The sequence below is a fragment of the Talpa europaea genome (genome assembly GCF_964194135.1).
Source record: "Talpa europaea genome assembly, chromosome: 10".
Lineage (NCBI taxonomy): Eukaryota > Metazoa > Chordata > Mammalia > Eulipotyphla > Talpidae > Talpa > Talpa europaea.
In genome coordinates, this window is record NC_140077.1 from 67,885,666 (window position 1) to 67,912,190 (window position 26,525).

Here is a 26,525-nt window from a genome sequence, read left to right on the forward strand (position 1 = left end):
CTGCTGGGGAAGGGAAGGTCGCCAGCAGAGTCCAGGTGTCCTCAGTACCTTCTGTATTTCTCATCTCCAGGCAGCAATAGCTATTTTGTTATTTCTAGTGAACATGACATCCAACTTATGTGTAAATTTTTGGCCAGTGTTTTTTAAATGTTCTTTTCCTGTGGGTTACTCTTTCACTACTCACATTTCTCAACTCAGAAATGAGAAAATGTTCACTCAGTGACTAAAAGAATGTGGGGTAGGTGGCAGGTTTGAAGCCCTAAAGCTCAGTTATTAAAATAGTTAAAATTTAGATCAGTCAATAAGTAAACAGCAGCCAGAGTGTAAAATCAGACTTAATGAAATCTCACTGGGGGTCAGAGTCTGGGGGGTGGGGGAATCATAGTTTTGATGACGGAGGTGCTGGAGAGAGGATTGGATAGAGCTGTGGTGTTCACACAGCACACTGGGGTCTTTGAATCCAGAGACCATCCACCAAAGGCCGCTGACAGCCAGTGCACTCTGCTCTGTGAAGGTGGGAGCCACATGCAGGGCCGCCCCCCCTCCCCCCGCCCGCCACTCTCGTCACATGGAGAACCCCAGTGCTGCTGTACCCGGCTGGCTTGTCACTTGCTCCTTGGCAGGATGGGCTTGGAGATGGTCCGTGGGCCCAGTGGCATAAGAGTGAGTGGGCTGGCACTTTCCACTTAACGAGCGCTAAAGTCCTCCTCTTCACACTGTCGCTTTTCCAGCAGGCAACTGGGTAGAAGATGGAATCCTGGTGCACCCCTTTCAATACCGAGTATTGTCCCCTGGAACCAGAGACCTGGTGTGTCCACCACGGGACTCTATTAGGCTGGGAACCCGGCTCTGCCCTAGTCTCTCAGGACGTGATTAGCTCCCTCCGTCCCATCCTTAATCCATTTTACCAAGCTGTCATCAGTATTGCCTCCTCCCTCCTGGGACAGTGCTTCACACCAGCAATACCTGCCTCTTCTGGCTTTGCTCTGGAGAATGTGGGCGCCTCCTTTAATTAGGGATCATGAGGACTCACCCCTGGTCCTCCTTCGAAATGATCCTCTTGCCTCATAGCTGCTGATTTTGATGTCCTTTCTCCTTCAGCCAGGACTCTGGCTAGCACTGCACCACTGTTCTGTGGTTAGCTCCCAGGCGGAGTGACGGTGTCATGCAGGATTCTCAGCCCTGGCCCAACTCTGCCACAAGGATGGATCTCTGGGCTGTGGGCTCAGCCAGGCTCCCGGTGGAGTGGTGGCCCCTTTCCCACCTGCAGCCAGCGGTAGGACACACGGGTGCAGGTGGCGAGTGTGTCTTTGAACTGAGGTCAAGACACGCTGCTGCTGTTGGGGCTGAGCGTCCCCGTCTCAAAAGGCTCCTGTCTTCCAGTGCAGTGGCCAGGGCTGGGCTGGTGCACCTGGAGCCTTCTTCTTCCTTGACTTGTGCTCTTTGCCCATCACTTGGGTTTGCTTCTGGCTGCTGCTGGCCTGGGGCTGCCAGTCAGCCCTGAGACTCTTCCTTGGTATCTGGTAGCTCAAAGCTTTTCATGCCATTTCCTTTTTTTAAAAAAAAGATTTATTTATTTATGCATACAAGAACTGGGGGTGCAGGCCAGAGGTGCGGGGGTTGAGAGGATTCACCAGAGACAGAGTGGGGAGCAGAATAGGCAGATTGACTGAAATCCACTGCTGAGGGGAGCAGCGGGGAGACAGGTGCCCTGTGGGTCACCTCCCTATCATTGCAGAGGCTACGGACAGCTTCATAGTGCTATGCTTAACCCCTTGTACCACCAGGGAGGCCCTTTTCAGGCCATTTTCAAGAAGCAAATGGCCACACTGAAAGAGGACTTTTGGTGTCAGTCAACCTTTTTTAGAGCAGATGTCGGGTCACAGCAAATTGAGCTGGGGGTACAGAGGTTGCCTGGGGGCCTGCGCCTCCTGTCGTCAGCCTCACTAGCCAGGAGCTGCGCTGGTCCTCATGGGTCCACCGAATCGCGTACTGTGTCCCCTTCTGGGCCTCTCTCCTAGTATTTCCAAAGCGTATCAATGCCATACTCTTTTTGTGGCTGAATGGTACACCCTTTATGGAGAGATGACATTTTGTATGTCCATTCATGCATTGACAGACATCTGGATTATTTTCTTTGGGGGCTACCATAAATAATGCTGCTGTTCTTGTACAAGTTTTTGTGTGAACCTGTGTCCAGAATTGCTAGATCATAGTAGCTCAGGTTAACCCTGTTTCACATATTGAGGAGCTGGCAGATTTTTCCAAGTCATTGGAGATTTTTAAGATGGAGCAAAATGGACTCAGATTCTGTTTTAGCCCCTACTCCTGAGGGCTGGTTTGTCTTTGGGATCCAGGTGTTTCTACTGCTGTCATGATTTCCTAGTTGAGTGCATTGCAAGTCACATTGCTAAAAGGTGTTTGATTCTTTTGAATCCTGAGGCTGCGATGATCACAAAGGCTCTTTGGCTATCAAGCGGGGCAGAATGCAGCGGTATCCGAGGGTTCGGTCTCAGTGGTGTAGTGGAGAGAATGAGTGTTTCTTTTTTTAAAGAGAAACCCCTGATTAGATTATAGGCTATTATTAGGGGGTTTATTGTACTTATAAACTGCTCTTGGATTCCCTGTAATTTGTTATAATTAATGCAAAAGTTCAAGAGCAGAAAGCCAGCATCAGGTCATGGCTTGCTGCTGTCTCTTGCAACACCTTGCTAGCCTTGGCCTTTTCTCACTAGTAGTTAAGGCCTGTGTGTGTTTGTGTGCATTTAAACAAACATTATCCTTTTTAGGAAAGAATTGCAATGCTTTGACTCACTGCCACTTCAGGAGTCTCAGCAAGAAGTTAGGTTTCTCTGGCAAAGTTGAGTATTGGTGGTGGGGGTAGAACACATGGGAAAGGCATGTTGGCCAAACCCTCCCGTCGTTGTGTTGAGTGTGTGCACTTCAAGCGTGCACATGTATTGGCCTGTGACGTGGAAGAGGCTGGAAGCAGAACTTTCCCTTTTAAGGTTGTCTTTGTCGAGTTACAATCTTCGCCTCTCCTTTCTGTCTTCTTTTATTTCCTCCTGTTGGGTCTTTTCAGTTTTGCACAGTTGCAGAAGTGTTGACTGTAGTGTAAGTGACGACACAGGTTTCACGGTTAATGTGAACATTGATTTAGATGGAAAGCCTGGTCGTGCTTGGTCAGCTCAGTGCTGGTTACACCCAAGTGATCCCAGGTGCTGTCCTCTCTGCTGTGAGGGTGGGGGAGGGGGCGTCCGGGTTAAAGCTGGCCATCTGCCGCCTGCATGCTGTTTACCTGGTCCCGCCCCACAGGGAATGGGGTGGGCAGGGCCATCTATTATCTGGATTTACATCTGTGAGTGCCTTTGGGAGCGGATGGAAGGAATGTACTGTCTCCATCGTACTCCCTGTCTGAAAGTTAAACAGTGGCGTTTGCTGTCCTGAACCCCAGAATTCCAGGACAGCATGTCCCTGCCCCCTTCTTTTATGCCTTTTACAGCAGGAACTTGCCCATTTATTTCATGCGTGTCCAACAGAGTGTCAAACAGACAGCGGTGGTGCAAACTGCACTGTCCTGGGACAACAGGTTTCCAGTTAATTCTAGCAACTACTGATGTGGCTCAGTGCACAGGATGTTCCCAGTGAGGAAGGGACACATTTTTAGTCTCACTTATTCTAACAGTGAAAAAGCAAGCTCCTTTCCTCTGTCTGGACCTAATTCCTGGTGTTTGCTGGGAACACTTAAGTCTGGAGGAGTTTACAGAGGGTCTGACACGTCCCCCTCTCTGATTGTCACAACCCCGCACGAGGGGTGGGGGCTGGGGCGGCAGCGGTGGGGGGGCTGGACCTACCTCCTGGGGCGAGGAGGGAAGGCTGGGCACATGGGGGGGGGGGAGTGGGACAGGCAGGTCCACAGCTTTGCAGCGCCAGAGCCTCCCCTCCTGCCTCAGGTCTCTCTGGGCGGTGGCGGTGAATGAATACACAGGGCAGTAAGTGGGGCCCATGCTCCTTCCTGAGGGTCTGAGAAGCCGGGGTTCTGTGGGAGGGTGATCCTGACCAGTAGCACATGGCCCAACCTGCTGTGGCATTTTTTTAAAAAATCACTTTCTTTTCCAAATCTTGGGGAGGAGGGAACATGGAAAAATCACTTCTTCTTTTGAACTGGCAAAGAAATATTCCAGAGACTGACCTCCAGAGTTTCCTGCATGTCATTGTTATTAAACGAGAGAAACCTGCATTTAAGCAGCACATTGATCATCTCTGTAAATTAAAAAGAAGAACAACTTCAAAAATGGACATTTTGTGGGGCACAGAATCCTCTGCTGTCCCTTAAAACCACCATTGGGCCTCAGCCATGAGAGGGGCTGTTTCTGGGTCTGTGAAGAAAAAGACTATTAAAAAGTTTTCCTTGTGTGCTTGGGATTTCCAAGAGGAGCCCTTTTGGAAAGTTGGCAAATACTTACTTTCCTGGCACCAGAATTGGTTTTTTCTTTTCCCTCCACCCAAAGCCATGGGAGGGTGGAGTCCACTTCCATGAAATTGCATGTTTCCAAAATAGGCTTCACGGTGATACTTTGCTGTTAGAATTCAATCTCTAATCAAAAATAAGCAAAGCCCAAACATTCTAAAAGTAAAATTTTGGCTCCTATTTTCTAGTTTAGGCTTCTGATAGGATAGAATTATTATATTTTATGAAAGTGCCCTTTGAGCAAAAAATGGAGCAGATGATCCCCAAAGGGGTCTAAACTTCACTTCTCTCAGTAAGTCTTCCACAGCGATGGCCAGGATCTGGTGCTGAGGGCCACGCAGACCCCTCCTCCCCCCGCAACCGTGGTAGGTCTGACTTGCAGGAGGCAGCCCCATCCTCCTAGCGTTTGTGTCCAAGGACAAGTCTATGTCCAGCCGCAGGACCAGGCGCCGCTGCTGTCCTTGCTGGCAGGCCTCTCACTGCTGCTGTCTGGGAAGGGGCGATATGATGGGATCGCTCACAGGGATGGGATGGCTGCCCCAGGAGAGGTGGGAACAGCAGGGCAAGGCCTGCGGAACCACTGCTTTGCTGGAATCTGTGTGGATTCACTAGTTGCCTGTCCTCGAAGGTATCAGCTGTTTATCTTCACTTCCAAAGTGACAGGTGCAAAGACTTATGCTATGGTAGGTAAGCTCTTAAGGCCTTGGTCCTGAACGTCAATTTTAATAATAGAGAGCAAGGGGGCCTCCCTGGTGGCGCAAGGGTTAAGATGCAACCTATGAAGCTATCCGCAGCCAGTGCAGAACAAGTTCGATTCCCGGCCAGCCAGGGAGTAACCCACATGGTGCAGCAGACATTTCCTGACTCGCCCCACTGTTCCCCTCAGCAGTATACTTCAGTCAGTCTGCCTGTTCTGTTACCCACTCTGTCTCTGGTGAATCCTCTCACCATCTCCCCCTCCCCGCCCCGCACACACACACCTTTGGCCTGTACCCCAGCTCTTGTATGCATAAATAAATCTTTTTATTTTTATTTTTTAAAGATTTATTTATTTATACAAGAACCGGGGTACAAGCCAGATGTGTGGGAGGGTGAGGGGACTCACCAGAGACAGAGCGGGGAACAGAACAGGCAGACTGACAAAATACACTGCTGAGGGAGCAGCAGGCATGACAAGAGAGGTCTGCCGTGCCATGTGGAACCCTTGCCAGCTGGCTAGGATAGAACCAGGGCTGCAGAGGCTGCAGACAGCTTCACAGTGCAGCGCTCAATTGCCTGCACCACCAGGGAGGCCCCAAATAAATAAATCTTTAAAAAAAAAAAGAGAGCAAGGGCCGTGGTAGCTATGGGCAGAGGCGCTGAGCCCCCTCAAGGCAGACTGTGTCTCAGACGCCCCTAGGATGTCCCAGTGTTAACAGGGCAGGGAGAGAGGCACCCCAGAACCCCCAAACCTGCCCACTCTAAATAGGTTCTGCCATCCACTGCATCAAGACCTTTAATGGAAAGGAACTTTAATACAATTAGTGTGCAATACAGAAAAGAGAATGGAAAGAATAGAGAATATAGTTTTCAAATCAAGCACCTGAAGTCACCCATCCCCTTGTGGGTGAATGTCCAGCCCAACAGGGGTGGCCCAAAGCAGGGCCACTGAGGCGCAAAAGCCTGTCACAAGTCTAAGGCTTCTGGTGGGGGCCCACAGAAAAGGGTCAGAAACAGCCAGACAAGTCTGGAAGGAAAGAGCAACATCAAAATCAAGATGAAAGCTGCCACTGTCATCTCCCCATGGGTCTCACCCACGCGTGTTTCCACACGTGGAAGCAGTCTAGGACCAGTCCAGGACCAGGAAGCAGGTACAGCCTCACGCAGAGGCCCCCTGTGGCTCCTCCAGGCTCCTCCTGTTCCCCATGCTCTGCCTTCCTTGCGCAGGCTCCTCTCCAGCTTCTCCTCTGCTCCATCCTGCCTTGGGTGGGGCAGGGAACCTGGAACTTCCCTTTTCCTGGGGACCCTCGTGTTACACCAATACTTCACCTCACCTGCACACCCCACAAGTAATTCCTCAGTGAGGTCACATCCATGAGCCAGAAATGTGTGGCGACCACCTGCACTGGGAAAGGGCAGGCAGCTTGTGGGGGACATGGCGGACGTGGTGTGGTCACGGGGGTGGATGTGACCGGCCTTTCCTGCCTGAGATTTCGTGGGTATGTAATTGTTGAGTTTGTGGGACCCTGCTGGACCTGTCCTCAATAAACTTGGCTTCTTTGCTATCCTGCAATTTTCTTTGGAATCTGTAGTTTTTGGTTCCATATGTTTGATTTCACTTTCCCGAGGAAGTGCAGAGGCTCCCCCAGCCATGGAGGACGTGAGCCTGTAGCCCGGCCACCTCCCTTCTTCCCCCGTTCCCACAGTCTGGTCCTCAGGTTCTGCCAGGCCCCTCTTCACAGACCTGTCTGCTTTCCCAGCAAGGTATTGGCCCTCCAAAGACTGACCCCCAGCTTGCGTGGTCCTACAGGAAGGGGTTCTGCTCCCCAAGAGCCCAGAAAATCACAGCAGGGAAGAACTTCCCTGAGGGCTCATGGGTGGCTCCTGACTTGTCTCCAGGGAAGGTTCCCTCACCCCAGTGAGAATCAGGGGGCCTTCCACTCCTTGCGCTGAGCGTGGCCGGGACATGGGGCAGCAGAGAAGACCAGGCTGCAGGCGGGCAGCTCAGGGTGCAGAGGGAGACCCACAGGAGGGGGCGCAGCCTGGAGATCTGAGGAGGCAGCACCCACCAGTGCACGGACGCCTTCTGGCCTGGTGTAGCTGGGCTTCCTGGCAGGTAGAGCCTCAGGGCATGTCCCAGCCACGGACTGTTCTCGAGGCCCGGTCGCAAGACCCTGAGCTCTGCCTTGACCAGGTGCACAGCCCTTGAGGCAGAGACACATGAAGCATTTTTGTGGGCCTCCTTGCTTCTGGAGTGTACCCCAACTCTCTGGCCTACATCAGGTGCAGTTCGCCCCCTCGGGGTGGGGGCCAGCAGGCACATAGCCCCCACCAGAGGGACATGGGGCCACCTTGGGTAAGCCGGGGCTCACTTGGGTGACCGGGGGCCAGGAAAGCACAGCTGGTGCTTTCCTGCAGCTCTCACAATTCTTTGCTCTCAGTGACTTTGATATTTCTTGCACTGGTCCTTGAAGTTTGTATAGGCATTGCCTCAAAGTTTTCATAAACTTTATCTCCTGCAAAGAAGGAAGAGGCAGGTCAGGACTTAGCCTTTCCCTTCCTCCCCATATTATTACCAGAAATGCCCTCAAAAAATAATCACCCCTGAAGTGCCTTCTGCCTCTCTGGGTCTGAAAGAGTCCTGGCTGTGTTTTCTCCTTATGCTTGTGTGTGGGAACAGTGGGACTGCCACTTGGTCACCACAGAGGCCTTGTCCCCACGAGTCCTGCTCAGGGCCTGCCTTCCCGTTTGGGGGATTTGGGGCCGACGCTGCTTCTGAGGCACTGAGAATATCATGCTGACATCATCGCTTGCACGTGTGATCCTTCACTGTGTATCCTGTGTAGTAATGGTCGGGCAGGCAGAGCAGTACCCCAGAGCTCATTGAGGGAGGCCCCAGCTCCTGCGAGATTCCCGCCCATTTCGGGGGCTCATCTCTGAAAACCTGTGTGACTCTTAGGACACAGCTTTTCTGAACCACCGGGAGGGTATGGGCAGGAGCAGTTTTGCCTCATGCAGTGACCATGGATTTTGTTAGGGGAACAGTAGGGTATTGTGGGAAGGTCGGCGGGTTTTCTATTATGTATTAAGTTTGAGTAGAACAGAGTTTGCAGCTGTGCCTGGTGTTTGCCCTTCTGGGGTCTGGGCTTCTCCCTGGTTGTCTCCCCCAGGCAGTGGGTCAGAGTCGAGGAGCAGAGACTGAGGGCCCCGGGCAGGAGAGCCTGAGCCCCCTTCAGACAGGCCTTGGGCACTAGCTTCCACATGCGAGAGGACCCAGGTTCTCAGCCTGATGGCCTCGCTGCAGAGCCATTGGGCTGGGACACCCCGTCCCCGTGATCAGTGTCCAGGGAAGACAAGGTCCATGTGCTAGTGAAAAGAGCAGCTAGAAGAGTCTGCAGAGGCGACTGTTTCAAGCGTGTGTCTAGGGAAGGGGGTTCCTGGGGAAGTGGGAGTCTGGGGATGGGCTCTAAATGTCTGGGTTCCCCTGCTGCGCCTTTTATTGGCAGGGAGCAGCACCGGGCCAGCTTTGGGGAGAGGTCTGGGAGGCCAGCTGGGGTTGGGGCACATCCTGCCCATCTGCACTTTGCTGGTTTGAGGGTAAATTTGGAGTTGGGGGCCCAGTGTTGCAGTGTCACGGACATGAGGGTGAACCTGGCTCTGCAAAGCTTTCTCCCAAGCTCTTTGGTCTCTGTCATCTGCCCCACCAACTTTGAGCTTGAGAAATGGTGAGCTTCCAGCACAGCTCGGGACAACCTGTGGGGTGTGCTTCGGCCACCACACCATGGGGCCGGCCAGGCGCAGGCGGGCATTTTCCTTTTTGGTCTCTGCTCAGAGTGGTCCTGGGCAGTTGTCCATCCTGCTGCCCACAGGAAGTGAGTCAATGACAGCTCTGGAACGTGGCCCACACAGGACGTGGTACCTCCCACATCAAACAGAGGCCCACATGGCAGGGTCGCCTGTGGCTTGTCACCCTGCTGACCTCAGTGGCCATTGCCTGCCTCTCCCACTTGTGTCCACAGCTGCATGTCTGCAGACCTCGCTGGCGCGGGCACTTCTCTGAACACATGCTGGTAACGTTCACCTGTCACCCTCTTCCCATAACAGGTATCAGTATTACCTGCAAGTCAAGAAGGACGTGCTGGAGGGCCGGCTGAGGTGCTCGCTGGAGCAGGCGGTTCGGCTGGCTGGCCTGGCCGTGCAAGGTAAGACAGGCTCTGGCCAGGACTGGGCTGGGGGGCCACGGCGGCCTCACTCTTTGGCTTCACTGGTCACCCCTTCTTCATTTCCCCAGAGCTCATGCTGAAAGCACAGAGCTGGCGGCCCTTTTTTTTTTTTAAAGATTTATTTATTTATTTATACAAGCCCTGCATACAGTCAGAAGCGCAGGAGGGTGAGAGAATTAACCAGAGCCAGAGCGGGGAGCAGAACAGGCAGACTGATGAAATACACTGCTGAGGGGAGCAGCGGGTGGGCAGGAGAAGTCTGCGCGCCATGTGGGACCCTCACCGGTGGTTGGGGATCGAACTGGAGCTGCAGAGGCTGTGGGCAGCTTCGCAGCCCAGCGCTCAACCACTGTGCCACCGGGGGAGGCCCAGAGCTGGCGGCTTTGATGGCAGGTTGGTGGGTTTCTCAAGCTGGTTGCTGCCGGACCATGCTTGTCTGGTTTCACTTCTGTTTGACAAAACAGCAGCTTTTCTCTGGCCTCCAGCAACCACCACGTGGTGCTCAGGCCTGGGCCATGGTCTCTGCAGAAGCCCGGGGCCCAATGTGGCTGTGTGTGGCTGGCGGCCCCCAGTGTGAAGCTGGGAGCACTGTGGTGGTGATCCTCCTCCCTATAAGCGAGGGGAGGTGCTTAAGCCCACACTTGTAATGTGAAGCAACAGAGGCCTCCTGGGTGGGGTCATCCTTCAGGTTGCTGCAGTGGGTTTATCAGCTGTTTTTGACTCTTCCTCTGTGTCGTTAAACGTGTCTTCACGTGTGTTTATGGGTAGTGTTGTCAATTTTTTTTTTCTTAACCTCATTTGCACGTCATTGGATGCGGGCAGGTGTCTGTATTTATGCTGAGAACCAGGATGAGGTGATGATTTCTAAAGAGAAGCGTTCCGCTTTGGTCATTCTTTTCTATAATTCGGCTGATTGCAGACATCAGCGCCCTGTGCTTGTGTGTGGGCTGCGGCCTGAGGAGCTGTTAGCTGAGCCTCCTCCCAAACTCTGAACCGAAGTTGGGCATTTGGGTCCTGAAATGTCGAAAAGGCAGCATCCCTTGACCTCCCTCCTTTCCCGAAATTAACACTGGAACGGTTTTTCTTGGACCGACGACCCCTGGGAAATTGCTTCTGTGGTTACCTGGCGGGTGGGAGCTCTTGAAATGCATGACTCACATCTGCCCACCTGCAGATTGCAAGGAGGGGCGGTGACACAGGAGGATGGGGTGCCTGGCCACCATCCCAGGGGAGGCCCCAGAACAGCAGCGAAGACACTCAATAGGGAGAGAGACATCCAGCTGTTCTCCATCTTCAGATTAGGCCCTTCTCCAGAAAGTGTTCTTTTCTGTTCCCTTTACTGTCTTTCTCCCCTCCCAGCCTTCCATCTGAGGCTCGGAGCAGGCTCCCTGGCTATGCAGGGTCCCGGCTGAATAGAAGGTGTGAATGCACCATTTCTCTCCCTTGGATCTTCAAAGCTAGCAGTTCAGTCTCATGAAACCTCCTCTAGCTGTGATATTTCATGAGATAGTTGTCCCCAGAAGCCCTACTGGGCTGTTAGAAAGTCGCATCAACAGAGATGCAGCTGGTATGAGGGCTAATGATGAGAACAGGTGGGGATCCATCTTTGTTACCCCCTTCCCCCAGCCCCCAACAGTTCTGAGCTGAGCTTGCAGCAACCTTTGCCTTCTCAGCAGCGTCCTCCCACCAGCTGCCTCACCGTCTGCAACTCCTTCACCGTAAAGATACCTGGGTTCTGTTCTGCCCAATGCCACATCTTTGACATGACATTAAAGCTGCAAGTTGGCTTGGGTTTCTTGTTTTCGAGAGCGGGGTAGGGTGAAGGCGGAGGTCGGTGGATGGATGTTAGGTGGTGGGCACAGGCCCTCTCTCATGTCCAGTCATACCACCTTGGATGGAAGTGGCAGGGAAGAGGATTTCTGGTGCCTGCGACATGTGAAGGTGTCAGAGGGTGCAGAATCACAGGGTCACTCACCAGGGGTCACAGGGTGCAGAGCCACAGGGTCACTCACCAAGGTGGTTTGCAGGGGGAGTCCCAGCCGCAGACATGTGCAGAGATGCAGATGGGTTCGGCTCCTCAGCACTCTGTGAACCTTGAGCTAGAAGGTTCCCAGCAGCACCTTCAGAGATGTGTGGATGCCGATTTCACCAACAGATAAGTGTGGGTTTGTTTTGAATTTTTAAAATTGCCTTTAGGAATTCCTGTCAAGTTTCCCCATTCTTTCTAGAAAATTGCGAGTCAGTACTCACACAAATATTTACAGAATTGCTGAGTAAAAGGGTGACAACAGCAAACGCCTCGACGCTGTGTCCACGTGACGACAGCTGGATACCGTGAGGCAGGAAGGGCAGACGTGGCGAAAGGCCCCTGCTCTCTTCTATTTTTAATGTCATGTAATAAATACTGCGCTTCTCTCCTTTCCAGCTGACTTTGGAGACTATAATCAGTTTGATTCTCAAGACTTCCTCAGAGAATATGTGTTGTTTCCTATGGTAAGTGTAATTTCCTTTGTTTTAATTAATTCTTGACCTTGTTTGGTGTTTAATTCTTTTCTTGAAAATCCCAGAGGGTTGTTGGACATAGCATATTTATCCCATGGAGCTGACCGTCCATGCCTTTATAAGACATGGATTATATTGCTGTATGTTGTCGATACTTCTGGAAGACACTCCAGCTCCCCTCTTTCCTCGCCCCCACGCCTGGATCTCTCACTCTAAACACTCGCCTGTGCCCCTTCCAGAGCCTTGTGCTCGACTTCCTATGCCTAGAGGCATCCCTGGGCCTCTCGTGGCTGCTCCTTCTCATCTAGGTCTTGGCCCCCTCGCTGGGCAGGTCACCACCTAAGTGATTGCTTCTGGCCAACACTCCTTCCATGTGTGGCTTCTGGCTCTCAGCATCTGAAATCGTTCCTTCTTTTTCTGTTGAGCCTGGGAGGTCAGCTCGGTTTGAGGCCTGTCCTGGTCCTCTGCCGTCTGGGGTGAGATTGTGCTCACGGGGACTTGTTGAATGAGGCTGGGAAGGAGCTTCCCACTCCCGGTTGGGTTAGGGAGGAAGCGAGGTTTTACTCTCCGGGGAATTTTTGTGTATGTTTGGGCAGCTTCAGGGTGAGGGAGAAGAGTCTCTGGGAGGACGTGTCCGGCATCTGAAGGGCTGCCTTCTGGACGAGCTCTGGCCCTGGTGCTGGAGTCATGACCACTCTCTGGGCCAGCCGTCTGCCCAGAGCTCTGATCTGGGAAACCAGCCTTCTGCGGGGGGCTTTCCAGGCAGCAGGACTCGTCCTCAGGAAGAAGGCAGAGCCGCGTATAGCAGAGTGACTGGCTGGCACGTGGGGGCCGTGTACTTGGGGTCTGGACTCATGGAGTGGGACTGGTGGCCTCAGGACAGCCAGGACTGTTGCAGGCGGAGGGGAGGGGGTCGGCGGTGGAGGTGTGGACAGAGTGGGAGTTGCAGGACCTGTGCGGTGGCTGCTGGTCAGTGGCCGGTCTGGCTGTTCCTTTGGACATCAGGGGTGAGTAAAGGCCAACGAGGCCAAACCTCTGAGGGCCAGACCCTTGGGGCTCCTCCCGGGGTGGGGCAGCTTCCACTCTTCAGTTGCTGGTTTCCAGCCCAGGGTGTTGGTGTGGGGAGCAGACAGGAGCCCTTCCCAGTGTCGAGGCAGGAGCGAGGACTTGGGTTGAGCGGAGGCAGTAGTGACCCTCAGGCAAAGCAAGGGTCCTCTGGAAGTCAGATGTGCAAGACTTGGCCGTGGAGATGTGTCGGTCTGGGGACCAGTGTGTCTGGGAGTGTGGGGTAGTAAGGCCACCAACACCATCCTCACCGCATGGGTGGAACCAAGCAGGTGAATGGGTCAGCTAATTGTAAGCGATATGGCCCCTCCCCTACCTTGCATGTCTTGGCTCCATGAGTACAGCTGTAGGATCCGTGGGACTGCCCCTTCCTGCGCCTTGTTAATCTGCCTGTCAGTGCACCTCCATTCCCAGAGAGCACGTCTCACTTAACAGAGGGCTCCTCCTTGGAGTCCCAGTGCCACGCACTTACCCACGGCTGGGCTGAGCCTGCTGGGAGCCCAGGGTTGCTGTACCCGGGATTGGGAGAGCCAGTGTGCTGGTGTCACTGCGACCCTGCCCTTCCCCTGACTGAGGGAAGAGGGTGTCCTGACACCCTGATTGTTAGAATCATGTAAAGGCTGACAAAGCTTCTTTAAAGGGCCTCAGCCTGAGAGGCAGGCACGAGGGCACAGGCAGGCTGTTCCCAGGCCTGCGGAGCTCATGGGGCCGAGACCCTCTGTGAAAGTAAAGCCAGTCTTTGGCCCCCAAAGGCAGCCTTGATTCTGTAGGAGCCAAGGGGGCACTGAAGAAGTGGGTTACCAGGGAACACCCCAGAGAGCAGAGCGTCCAGGGATCCCAAGCCAATAGCCGCTGGCCTAACCTGCTGTCTCTTGGCTAGGACTTGGCCCTGGAGGAGGCTGTTCTGGAGGAGCTGACCCAGAAGGTGGCCCAGGAGCACAAAGTCCACAGGTAAGGGGGGAAGGAGCAGGTCAAGCCTCCCCCCACCCAGCTCCACTCCACTCCTCCTTCCAGCATCTGGTTCAGCTGCTCTGAGAGGTTTGCTCCCTCCCCCCCTCCCCCCCTCTCCTCCTTTCCCTCTTCTCACCTCCTCTCCCTTCCTCCCTCCCTCCCTTTCCCTTCCATTTCCTTCCACCCCCTCCTTCCTCCTTCCCTCAATCTCCCTTGCTCCCCCTCTCTCCTTCCTTTTCTCCTACCAGACATGAGAATCCTGAACTCTGTCCCCAAGCTTGGCTGGCCCCGAGCTGCACTGATCCTGAAAACCCAGAAGGAACCTCACCAAGCCCTGAGCCTGTGTGGGGCTGAGCCTGTGTGGGACTGCTTGGCCCTACCCCACAGCAGCCATGTCCCTCTGCCCTCAGGTCCCGGCGCTCCCAGCTTGTCCACTTGATGCCCAAACTCTCATTTTCATTTTCTCCCCCTCTTATTAACAGTGGAGATATTTCCCAGGGAGAAAGCCACCAGCATTGTCCACAGGCCTGTGTGGAATAATCACTCAGTGTTTATGGTGCTGCGGCTTGTCACTAGATACTTGACCGTCTGGTGGGACATCTTGTGGGGCACAGCCAGAGCCTGGGCAATGCCCTTGATGTCCTGTGGCTCCTGGGGATGGGGCCAGGCCCCCCAGAGCTGCTGTCAGGAGGGTCAGCCCTGCCCCACAGTTCCCTGACCTTCCTTCCCATGCCCCTTCTGATTTCAGCGGGATCCTGCCAGCTGAGGCCGAGCTCATGTACATCAACGAGGTGGAGCGTTTGGATGGATTTGGACAGGAGATCTTCCCCGTGAAGGTAGCATGCTGCGCCCGCTGTAGGCGGCACCACCGTTGGGGTCAGAATGGCCTCATGGCGTGTGGCCTTGGTGGGCGAGTCCTCCTCACTTTGGGTCAAGTGAACACTTTTTCTTAACACCAGGCACTGGGGTGTCAGCCTGGATGGCAGGAGCAGTCTTGCTCCTTTCTAAGACAGCCTGAGAGTGAGCACCAAGGCTACCTGGCCCTGTGGTGGGCACTGCCGGTCTCCCTGGGACAGGGCGAAGGTCCTGGTTCCTTTAGAAGGCCCCTCCCTGCAGGTCCCCCCAGGCTTGCTCTCTTGTGCCCTCCCCTGAGCTGTGATGGGGCTGATGACTTGTGTGCGGAGTCACCACAGCTTCTTTCTCCTGCTCTGTTGGGTTTCCAGCCCCTTGGGTGTTCTCTGGAAGTTGGGACACTCTTACCACCCATCTCGCCCTTTACAATGAACCCCCTTCCTGAAGTAGGGGGTTGGAGGGGTCACCCTCCACCGCTGATCCCATCACCCAGGTCTGTTTCTTTTCTCTGCTGACCAGCTATACAAAAGACGGAGTTTCATCAGAAACCTAAAGCAACTGGCATATTCCAGCAATTTGGGAGATGCCTGCAATTTCAGCACAAACATTTTACTCCAAACTGGCTCTGCTGGCTGCTTCTAAGTGTTCTGTTCCCCCTCTTTACACGTTTGCAATTTGCCATAATGAGAACCGCCCGTGTGTATCAAGGGGACTGGGCAGGGTGGCCGCAGCTTGCGGAAAGGGCTAAATGGCTCTTTTTTCGGTTTGTTTAATTTTCTTTTGTTTCTCTAATGGCCGCCCTTCATAGGGCTGTAATCCATTTTTCCTGCAATAATGCCTCATGAAGCCATCTGCATCCCACTTCTGCCTCGGCAGCCCATATATAGTCATGATGTTTGGGGTCATTGAAAAATCTGCATAAACTTTTCTGCACTTCTAGAAAACTTGCTCTTGGTCCTTGGAGTCAGGGGCTTGGTCGCCATTTGCCTGTGTTTTCAGTAACTAAACTGCGGAAATAGGGCAGATGAATTGTGGTAAAATCCATGGTGTGGTTCTGATGCTCTTTTTTAGATTTATTTAGTTATACATACAAGAACTGGGGTGCAGGCCAGAGGTGGCGGGATGTGAGAGAATCCACCAGAGACAAAGTGGGGAGCAGAGCAGGCGGATCCACTGCAATCCACTGCTGAGGGGGCAGTGGGGAGATAGGAGAGGTCTACTGCACCATGTGGGTCAGCTCCCTGGCCGGGACTCGAACTCAGGCTGCAGTGGCTGGCGATAGCTTGATAGCACTGAGACTTTAACCCCTTGTGCCACCAGGGAGGTTCTGATGCTCTTTCTGGTAGGTTCTGCAATGGGGAAAGGACTACAGGGCCCTGGGCCTTCCCTGAGTGGGCAGTCACTGCTGGTGGGTGGATCTGCGTGGGATGGTGTGTTCTCTTGTCCCACAAATCTATTCATGACGGAGAACCTGCAGATCGAGAATTCCTGGTGAGATGAGGGCTGGTGGGGCAGCCGTTTTGGGGGGTGGGTGTGATCAGCTCTGGGACATGTGAGCAGAGCCAGAAAGGGATGGCCTGCTAGGGAGGCCCAGTCCAGGGCCTCACTGCAATCCATGCAGCATGGGGAAGAGCGTTTCCGTGCAGTGTGGGTTTTCCATGAGAGGGTCCTTCGGCTTTTCAAGGCCCACAGCCTCTGCTCCTCCACACGCAGGTGGCTGCTGCCTCCATCACTGCTGTGTCACCAGAGCACAGGCGCAGAGGGTGGAATGTTCCAGCAGACTCTGAGCCCCAGTCCTTTACAGAGTGGTTTGTGAAGCCCTTCATCCTCGGCCAGAGCCATCCCCAGGCCTCAGTCTCAGGCGGGCTCCTCCCAGACCTGACAGGAAGTCTTTCTACAGAGTTTTCTTTCTTCTCCAGCCTCCACCTCCCCTGCGCACTCTTCCCACCTAGTTTCTATGGTAGACTTAGCTTCTCAGCCTCTTACAGTCATGGGGGACAGGGGGTGTCTCCTCTCCTCTCTTCCCCTCTCCTCCCCCATACCTGGTGCTGCTTTGCCTCAGGCTTGTCTTGCCCCTTTTCTGTCCCTGCTGGAATGTGAGCATGGGGGCGGGTTAGGGTCACAGAACAGGGCGCTCAACTGCTCTGCTGGGGTCCCCTACTCTGAGCTGTCCTTGGAGGCCACTCTACACGCTCTGCACCCCTGGCATCTCCCCCAGGCAGGCACTCTGGGTGCCGGGCCTGTCCCACCTGCTCGCGCTGGTGGCTGGAAGGCGGAAGCTGTGGGCTGGACAGGGCCACACTGAGGATCAGATGCCTGGGGGCCCAGCCAGGGGTCCTTGAGGGCCTGGCAGTGGCATCTGTGGCCCACACATCCCTCACAGAGCTTCCTGTGGCATTCAGCACCACCAGGGGTGACGGGGGACTGAGCATCACCCCGCACAGTGTCTGCTAGGGGCAGAGGCCAACACAGTGAGAGCCAGTGGCCAGGGCCCTGCTAAAGCGCTGCCCCATCTTCTGGGCCTCAGACACAGAACACAGGGATAAAATCAGAGGGGCCTCCAGGGTGTGCAGTAGCTAGGTAATAGGGAGCTTTCAAAAGCAGGTGCCAGGAGGCCCCTCTCCTGGACTGAGGGCCAGCACCCAGGGTACCCCAAACCCTGGGCTTTGAGCAGTGGCCTCGCTGCCCACAGGGGGAGATGGCCATGCCTGCCCCTTGCTGCTTTCCCACCAGCCCTGAAGACTGACTGGGGTCCCAGCCGCGGCACCTCTCTGCATGTGGCACCTGTCCACAGACATAGCTCACGGGTGAGCCTAAAGATGCCAGCAGAGGTGAAAATCAGGTGTTAGTAGATGTTCGTGACCACCCCAAACCCGAGAGAAATCCTATAGTTTTCTCAAAGAGCCATGGCAGCTAAGGAACACGTAGCCTGCCAGGCGGGTGCTGGGTCCCAGGCCTGCTGCCAGGCTGCCGCCTGTGGGAGACCCCCACCCCACTGTGGCTTGGCAGGGATGTGACCCTCGGGGCGCGGGGAACTCGCTGGCCTCTTAACTCGGCCTTCCTGTTTCCTTTTGAAGGACAATCACGGTAACAGTGTCCACCTGGGCATCTTCTTCATGGGGATTTTCGTGAGGAACCGGGTTGGGAGACAGGCTGTGATGTACAGGTAGGCCCGCTGCACCCCCTTCCCCTTGGGGGGCTCGGGAGTCCCTCATGGGTGTAAGACTGGGGAGCTGGCAGAGCCTGGGCCTCCCTGGCAGAGTCTGGGTGGGTCTCCCCTGGGGGCAGGGCCTGTGCTGAGGCCTGAGGGCTCCCCTACTGCCCCTGGTGTCCACCCAGCAGGAAGGGCTGAGTTCCAGGCTGGATGAAGGGATGGTGGGAGTCTGGAGGGGTGGTGGAAGTCGGGTCCAGGTGGATGGGAAGGTGTGGCCGGCCCTCCTGGCTGCTGGTTATTTCTGCCTCTGTCACTTTTTTTTTTAAATGATTTATTTATTTATACAAGCACTGGGTACAGTCAGAAGTGCGGGAGTGTAAGAGAATTCACCAAAGTCAGAGCGGAGAGCAGAGCAGGCAGACTGACGAAATACACTGCTGAGGGGAGCAGCGGGCAGCAGGAGAGGTCTGCGCGCCATGTGGGACCCTCACCTGGTGGCTGGGGATCGAACTGGTGCTGCAGAGGCTGCGGGCAGCTTCACAGCCCAGCGCTCAACTGCTGTGCCACTGAGGAGGTCCTCTGCCTCTGTCACTTTTGATGCAGTTTCCTGAAAAAGCACACGTGTGTGTGCATGTGCACACGCGTGTGCATGAGTAAACACCAGTGGGACCTGCTCTAGGGCTCGTCAGTCTAGTCTGTATTTCAGCACAGACCTATGGATTCTTAGGCCTCGATTCCTGGACACGCACCTCTAAATACATTCCTCCTCCCTGTGAGACAGTGAGGCTTGCAGGAAGTGCCCTTCCAGTTGGGAAATGGGGCGAGGGTTGCTGCATGCAGAGCCCCTCACAGTCGGCCAGAGAGGACGCTGGGTGGACAGCATGTAGGGTCTGTGGCATGAGGGCTCTCGGGCGTCGGGGCCATGGTGCCCCTTGCTCCCAAGCCTTGGGAGATGGCTCCCATTCTTTGCGACCCCACGTAAGGGGCAAGTGTCTGGTGGTGCGGAGACTGCTCCTGCAGCTCAGGCTCCATGTGTGCAGGTGGGGCGACGTGGGCCACATCAGCCACAGCAGGTCCACCATCCTTGCCGAGCTTGTGGGCAAAGAGGAGACCGCCCTCTTCCATACGGTGAGTGCCGCCCTGCCCTGCCTTGCCCTGGGGCCTGCCCCTCTGGCCCAGCACCCTCCTGACTACAGCAGGGAGACGCTGGGGCCACGCTGAGGTTCTTCACCTGTGTGGGTCTCTCCCCGCGCCTGCCAGGTCCTGGCCCCCAGTACCTGGGCACCCGCAGGGGAGCTACGCCTACTCTCACCTGCCGTGGGGTGAACCGAGTCTGACCTCCATGCTGGGGCTCAGCGCCAGGGCTGCTCTGCCTCGACCCTCACCTCATGCCTGCAGCTGGCGTGGGGCGAGGTGCCAGGGCATCAGGGTGGCCCTGCCAAGGGCTGCGAATTTCAGCACCTTTCATGCCCTCGGTGTGTCACACATGCGGCATGAAGGGGTGGAGGGGCGCATCTAGAGAAGTACCTCCCTGATCCCGCAGGTGCTCATTTGTCCCCATCTCCTCTTGTCCTAGGATGACATCGAAAATGCCAAGTATATTTCGCGGTTGTTCGCCACACGGCACAAGTTTTATAAACAAAACAAGATCTGCACTGAGTGAGTAAACTCCTTCTATGGCGGGCCTGGTGACTCCTGTGCGGCCCTGTGGCCAGCACCCCTCACTCCTGTTGCTCTCTTCACCCCGAGGCCATGGAGGGAGGACTGGGGGCTGCCGAAGCCGGTGAGGCTGTGAGCCCGGAGTGGGCAGTGTTGCATGTGGGCTGGGGCCCCGGTTGCCTGGACTGGTAGGGGCCCTGCTTCATGCCTTCCTGCCCCTGCTGAGTTTGCAGGCGCCCCAAGTTCTGCACAGTCTGTCAGGGACCCCTCGGTGTCAGATGTGGGGTGCACTGGAGTTAGGGCAGAGTGATGAGCTGGCTTGCAGTGAGGGAGTAGCTGCATCCTCTGCCGGCACAGCTGTGGCCCCCGTGTGTCCTCTGGGGTCAGGCCACCCTGGTCCAGGAGAGGCTAGGCGCTAAGAGAGGGCACGAATCCAGCTGTGTGCTTAATTTAACTGTAGATCAAGGTGATGCAGGGCTGAGGAAGGAGCTTGACCATGCCCTGGCCTTGGCTGGAGCCTGCCGTGGTGCCTACCGTCGTGGCCTCCAGCTCAGTCACCTTCCAAGCCCCTCAGCAGAGCACGTGGCAGTTGGGGTGCCCAAGGGACGCAGTTTTGTTTCAGAGAACTCCGGGGAGTAATGCAGGAGTCGAGCTGCGTCCTGCCACCCTGTGGGCATATCTGAGTGGGAGGTTGGCGGCCCTGCCCACCAGTCAGACAACAGTGCCTCAGCGCCATCTCAGGCTTTGTCTCCAAGCAATGGGTGAACTTTTCAGACCAGCCCCTGCCTTGCTCCCTGCTGAGCCTGCCGTGGTGGGGTTAGGTTGCAGTGGCGTCATGTAAGCGAACACCACCTGGGCGGGGACTGGCAAGTGGAGTGGCTGGCCTTGCGGACATACACACTCACCTGCACACACACACACATACATTCATGTGCACACATGTGCACAGGCACTCACACCAGTCTTTGGAATAGTTTCCCTCAAAGTCACTTCCTGCCGTTCCTTGACCTAGGGGGATATCTTTGATGTCACTGGAATTCTCTACTGGATTTCTGGGAGGGGAATAAGAAAACTGTTTTAAGGAGTGAATTTCACTAGAATCATCTTGTTTGACCATTTTATAGCAACTGTCTTTGGTTAAAATTTACTGGGGATTTTTATTTCTTTTGTACTCTTTTTTTCTACCATCAACAGACATCACATCAGACCATAAACTAAGGCACTTCTGCCTTTCCTTCCTGTCTGTATGGACATGCCCCTCTTCATGCTAACCCAGCAGGGGATGTTTCTACCAGCACACACACATGCAGCCACACACGTGCACATACCACCCATACATGCACACAGCACACATGCCACATGCACATGTGTACACACCACACATGAGCACACACTGCAAGCCACACATAAGCACACACCACGCATATGCATAGGGCATACACATGCATACCGCCTGCATGGTTGGTCCTGTGTGTGGTACTATCTCACAGGCTTACACTAGGCCCAGCTGCCCCTGGGCTCCACAGAGCTAGCACCCTCTCAGCAGCCACCCCCTCCACAGACCTCCCTGCCGCCCCTGACTCTGAACAGCCAGAACTGAGGTTTCTGGACGTGCTGCTGGTTGTCATCTGCGGATGGAGCTCCCAGAGCAACCCCTGGCCCTGTGACACTGTGTCCAGCCAGTTGTCAAAAAACCCAGGTCGCCCTCATCTCCCTGGTTTCATAAAAGGTGCTTTGTCACCAGAGGCAGGAACCTGAGTGGCAGCAGGAGGAGAGCTCTTCCCGCGGAATTTTCGCTTGACAAAAAGCTCTGTGGGTCTGGATTCTGCTTTTATTTTATAATTTCGTTGAGGCCTGTGAAAAGTTCTGACTCTCAGCATCTATTGCTCAAAGGCACTTTTGATTTCAGTTCTCAAGAATGTATGACCGTCTTGCTCCCTCTCATTTTCATTTCTGCATTTTAAAAAGTGGATGTTAATTCTCACCCTGGAAAAGACCTGATCCAAAATTGGTGTTATCTGTCATCTTAGTTCAAAGTTCCTTTATATTCTCTTGATATCTTAAAATAGTCTCTTAAAATATTATAAATGTAAATACAAAAATATGAAATCTATAATTATAAGATTTACCAATATAAAAATAAAAACATGAAATTTTTTGGCTGCTTTGGTCATGAAAGGTTTGACATATACAAAAAGATACAAAGGAGACACTTTTTAAAATCCCTGCAATAAGAGTGATGTTTTTCCATGTTACTTCCCTCCCAGTCTCATTCTAAGCTCGTTCTCCTGTGAGTCTGCAGCACTTACCGCAAATGTGACGTGTGTTCTGAACATTGTGAAAATGAACTGAGAATCAGAACAGGAGTCAGAATGTCCTGAGCTCCCACCCAGAAATGAGTAAGGGGGGTGCTTGCCAGCTGACCTGCGTTTTTCCCACCTTCTCCTCTTATCCATCTGCTCTTTTTGATATGGAAACATGGTAATGACCATCCTCATTTTCTCACTTTCCATGCAGACAATCAAATTCTCCACCCCCCATCAGACGCCAGCCCACCTGGAGCCGGTCCTCACTGGTTTGTATAAAATCTTCTTCATCAAGTTTGTCTGACCGCAGGGAAGGGAGGTCGGGGTGACTCGGCATTGGGACCAAACATGACCTGGGGGGATGCAGGCGGGCATCATCTGCCAGGCAGGTGCCACGCATGCCCATGTGTCTGGAGCCGGTCCTTGCACATCTCCACTGGACAGGACTCTTACCCGAGACGGTAGCCCTGCCATGGCCAGTAGTGTGTGCCTGACCTTGCTGCCTGCTGTGGGATCGCTGGTTGTGTAGACCTGTCTTGGGTTATTAATGCCTGTGTTGCTTTTACGTTCACGGACATGAATGGAGCGTAATAAACTGGTCAGGAAATATTTTCTAAATGAGCACAAATGGAAGGGTCTGGTTGGTGGACTCAGTGGAATATTGGATAGGAAGATTAAGTGCACATTTTCTGAGGCCAAGGAAATTTGAATCAGTTCCCTTTTTTTTTAACTCTTCTGTGGGAAACATGGGCCTCGTCTCGTGTTCCTTTGCAGGCTTTTTGGTTCTCATGACTGCTTAAGGACAGTGTAATTGACTGAGAAGAGGTGGTTCCCTTGGAGTTTTCAAGCCATCTTAAGCCATAAAATTCTCTGTTCTTAGGTTATAATTTTTTTATACAAAAGCCTTTGACTCTAGGTGGGATCTTTTTGTTTTTCTAGATGAACAGTTCTTGGAGTTGATAGGAGAATAAAATTGACATTTTCTTCATGTACAAAGTATGTAAAAGACAATTTTCTTTTAAAAGGAAGTTTTGAGGAGTTTTTTTTTTTTTCCCCCTAGAAAATGCATGTTAAAATTCTAGAACTGGACCACGATGTCCTGCTGTAATAACTCCCTTGTGGCCGGCTGGGCATTTTATTAATCGTCTATTCAGTTCTTGGGCCTGGGTTGGACGCATCTCTGGGGCTGTTCCCGAGGAAGCCAGTGGCTTCGCCCAGGGCTCCGCTGCCTTTGACAGCTCTTCTTTGTCACGTTATTTTCTCTTTCCCTGCTGTAGCATGCACACGACTTAAATGTGAGATGATTTCTCATTTCTCTCTTCATGCCCCACGGAGGCTAGATGCTGTAAGGCATTCTGTGGCCCCAACCCGTCCTCTTTATCTCGAAAAGACCCAGACTTTCCTCTTGCATCTGGATGGCCACAGTCTGCAGGAAGCAGATTCCAGGCCTCCTTTTTGTCAGCCCCTTAGGTTTAAACCATTTTACTAAGACTTCCTTGGCGTGTGAAAGAGAAAACTTGATAACAAGGTTATACCCTTTGGCTTCCTTGCTGATAACGAGGGCTGCCTGTGTCACAGCATCTAGGGTTTTTTTTTTTTTTTTTGTCTTAGCAGGGCTGGAAAGAAAGTGAATTATCTATTGAAAAATGGACAAAAATGAAATAGATGCTAGAACCTGAAATGGTGTTTGGAGAATGCACATAAGTCAGTTTATAAACGGTCACTTACTTACTGAGTTGTTTTTTTAAAGCAGAGCTAGAGATTGACTTGTTTTTTGTTTTTTGTTTTTTTTTTTTAAATCAGAGCATGAGCAGCCAGGGTGTAGCTCTGCCTTGCCATGAATTTCTTTTCCCTGGTAGCGCCCCTCCCCTTCTTCTTGGTAGGCCTCAAACCTGGCTCTTCTGTCCAGGAAAAACTGAGTTGAATCAGTATTACTAAGAAGAGGAAAAATATTTTTAGTTCTAGTGCAGAAGCCAAGCTGAAGGGAGGTTGGGGAATATTTCGTGCTTTTCTGTGGTGCCCTGAATTATTTCTTACATTGCGCTCAAGCCTTCATTTCTTTTCCCTGGGTGGTCCTCAATTTTTGCATCATGGGTCTTCACTGCCTTCCTCATCTGCCTTTTGATGCTTAAGTATTAATTGGAGCAGAAGAAATAGTTGATACATTACTTACCAGCTTGCTTTCCCTAAGGGGTTCTGAGAAAGTGTGACCCCTGCTGGCTTTGGGTTTTTTGGTTTTGCCTTGATCTCAGAGTCTGTCCTAAAACAGTAGCTTAAAATTAATACCCATAAGCCTAATGTTAAAAGAATCAAAGACACATATAAGCGATTAACCCATTTGGTGATTTATTGGCTTAAAATGTTTTTATTTGCTGGCATCAGGTAGACTGTCACGCAGAGCCCCCTGTATAAGAGGGGCCGCATTGGCTGTGGGGGTATGGGGAGGAGGTGGCTCGGTGGGCAGCGCTGGGAATGGGGTGGATGCCTCTGTGGCTGGGGCTCGGCTGTGCTAGGCGGCTGCCCAGGTGGAGCCCCTGTGTTGTCCTGGGGAGGCTGGTGGAGCAGAGTCTCCGCGGCAGGTGGATAGGGTCCTGCATGCTCCACACAGCGGCTCTGCTGTGGGCGCACCTGCAGGTGGCCTGGAGCACCACTCAGTGTCCTGAGCCTGCGGTGGCTTCAGGCCGCTGTCCCTGTGGCTGACGAGACCCTGACAGGCCGCAGACTCATCTATCCTAAAGTCCAAGCTGCAGCAAGGAGCCAATTCCAAACAGGCCAAGTGCAGCCCCCTCACTGTTACTGTCCTCAGCTGCCCAGTTCTGAGTTACTGTTTCGAAAAAGGAGGTTTGTGGGGTGTGAGGGCGCAGGACTGTGGTGACTGCCTGTGGCCGCTTATGCTGTTTCCCCTGAAATTGGCCTCTTTGTCCCTCTGTCCATCCCATCTTAACCATGCTGGTGAAGTAGGGGTGCCCCTCTGGGTGGGCCAAGCGCTGTCCCTGGGACGTGGTGACGGGGGCCGGTGGTGAGCAGCCAACCTCCAGCCTTCCCGCCCTGTTCAATTCCAGCCCCGGCAGCAGCCCTACATCCTGCCCCCCATGCACGTGCAGTGCAGCGAGCACTACTCGGAAACACACACCTCGCAAGGTGAGTTGCACTTCCCCGAGGGGGGCAAGGGGGCAGGACACGTCAGGGCTCCTTCCCCTCCCCTCCCCACCTCTGGATGACCCCGGCCACAGCTTGCTGCTTGCCAGGCAGAGCAAGTTCCCCCAACTGGGAGAAACACTTCCCTGACTTGGTTTGAGAGGGAGCTGGGGGCAGACGGTGAGGGAGGAGTGTGGGGAGCTGGTGGCAGGGAAGGCAGGGCCCCTGTGCTGGGGGAGCTCACAGAAACCTCCACCCCCTCCAGCTATTGCTCCATCCCCCCAGTTGCTCCATCCCCCCACTGCAGGTCTTTCCCCTCTGAGCAGAAGAAATCTCTTGACTCCCCTCTCCTCCCTAAATGCTCCCCTGCAAGATGTATGACAACCCATTCAGATAGTAATGGCAATGGCAGCCTCCGGGAGAAGCAGCTCCTCTCCCAGTTGCCCTCAGCTCCTGCTCCTGTGTCCCCTCTCTTGCCCCTTGGGAACCAGCCTCCTGGGGCTGTTGCTATTTCCAGTTTACAGATGGGGAAACTGGGATTATGGAGAGGATATTGGTGGCGCTGAGCTGGGATGCGGCCCACAGCTCCTTGGGGCACTAGCCACAGCTCAACAGCAGTTAGCTGAGGGGACAGTTGGTCCTTGAGTCCATGCCAGCTCAGTGTCGGCATGAAAATGGGACCCCCCAAGGCTACCGCATTGAATCACATGGGGATGGGACATGCCCACGGAGGTGGGGAGTCACCCTCAGGCAGCCCAGGCTTGCAGCTCGGCTGCCCTCTGCTTCATCTGTGCAGACGGGCAGTGTGAGAACAGATGGCACTAGCCACAGCAACTGTTCTGGCCGGAGGTTGACTTTCTCAGGGGCATGTGTGTGTGCTCACACGTGCCTGTGTGTGTAAGGGAGAGGACACCAATAGAGCACCAAATGTGAGAAACCTGCCTTTTATCTCTTGGGGACCTCTGTAACTCATTTTTCTGTGAACTGACCTCTGTGGTGAGACCAGTTCCAGAGGAGCGTTTCAGGCAGTGGCTTACAGAGCTGGCCTTGCCCTCCGTTGGCGGCCAGGTGGGACAAGCGGGCACGTGGACTGACCTCATGGCCACAGTATCGCCTGTGTCCTCACGAATGCCAGGCACCTCTCGGGCTAAGGCCCATCCCCACGGCAGTGAGGAAGGTCACTCCAAGTGCAGTCACTTTAAATCTGTTCAGGTTCTCAACGTCCTGGTGCAAACGTCCAGCCTTCTTGCTGGACCCCGAACAGGACAGGGCTCTCTGACCCGAGGGTGTTCTTGGTGCCCGAGTTCAAAGGTTGGGCAAGATGGCGAACGTCCCGGGTGAGCTGGGCGCCAATGTGCAGCTCTTGTGCTTAGCGTCACACTCCCTTTTCCACCCACTGTCCCTTCTGTGCGTGGGCCTTGCCAGGATGGTCCCAGGTTTCCTGTGGGATGTGCAGGGGGGAGGTCGTGGTCTCACTGTGTGACCTCTGTGAGCCCGAAGATCCC

The 26,525-nt window shown here is 53.9% G+C and overlaps 1 protein-coding gene across 1 annotated transcript in view; it reads left to right on the top strand.

Moving 5' to 3' along the window:
• Positions 1 to 26,525, top strand: part of PTPN14 (protein tyrosine phosphatase non-receptor type 14) — a gene marked incomplete at both ends in the record, with an annotated part of 71,256 nt that overhangs the window by 26,103 nt on the left and 18,628 nt on the right. The window contains 9 exons of the mRNA XM_084245495.1: positions 9,275 to 9,372; positions 11,819 to 11,886; positions 13,841 to 13,911; positions 14,660 to 14,747; positions 17,841 to 17,929; positions 18,958 to 19,045; positions 19,494 to 19,576; positions 22,094 to 22,151; positions 24,945 to 25,023. Coding sequence (XP_084101621.1) covers positions 9,275 to 9,372; positions 11,819 to 11,886; positions 13,841 to 13,911; positions 14,660 to 14,747; positions 17,841 to 17,929; positions 18,958 to 19,045; positions 19,494 to 19,576; positions 22,094 to 22,151; positions 24,945 to 25,023 — 722 coding nt within the window. The remainder of the gene's footprint in view (positions 1 to 9,274; positions 9,373 to 11,818; positions 11,887 to 13,840; positions 13,912 to 14,659; positions 14,748 to 17,840; positions 17,930 to 18,957; positions 19,046 to 19,493; positions 19,577 to 22,093; positions 22,152 to 24,944; positions 25,024 to 26,525) is intronic.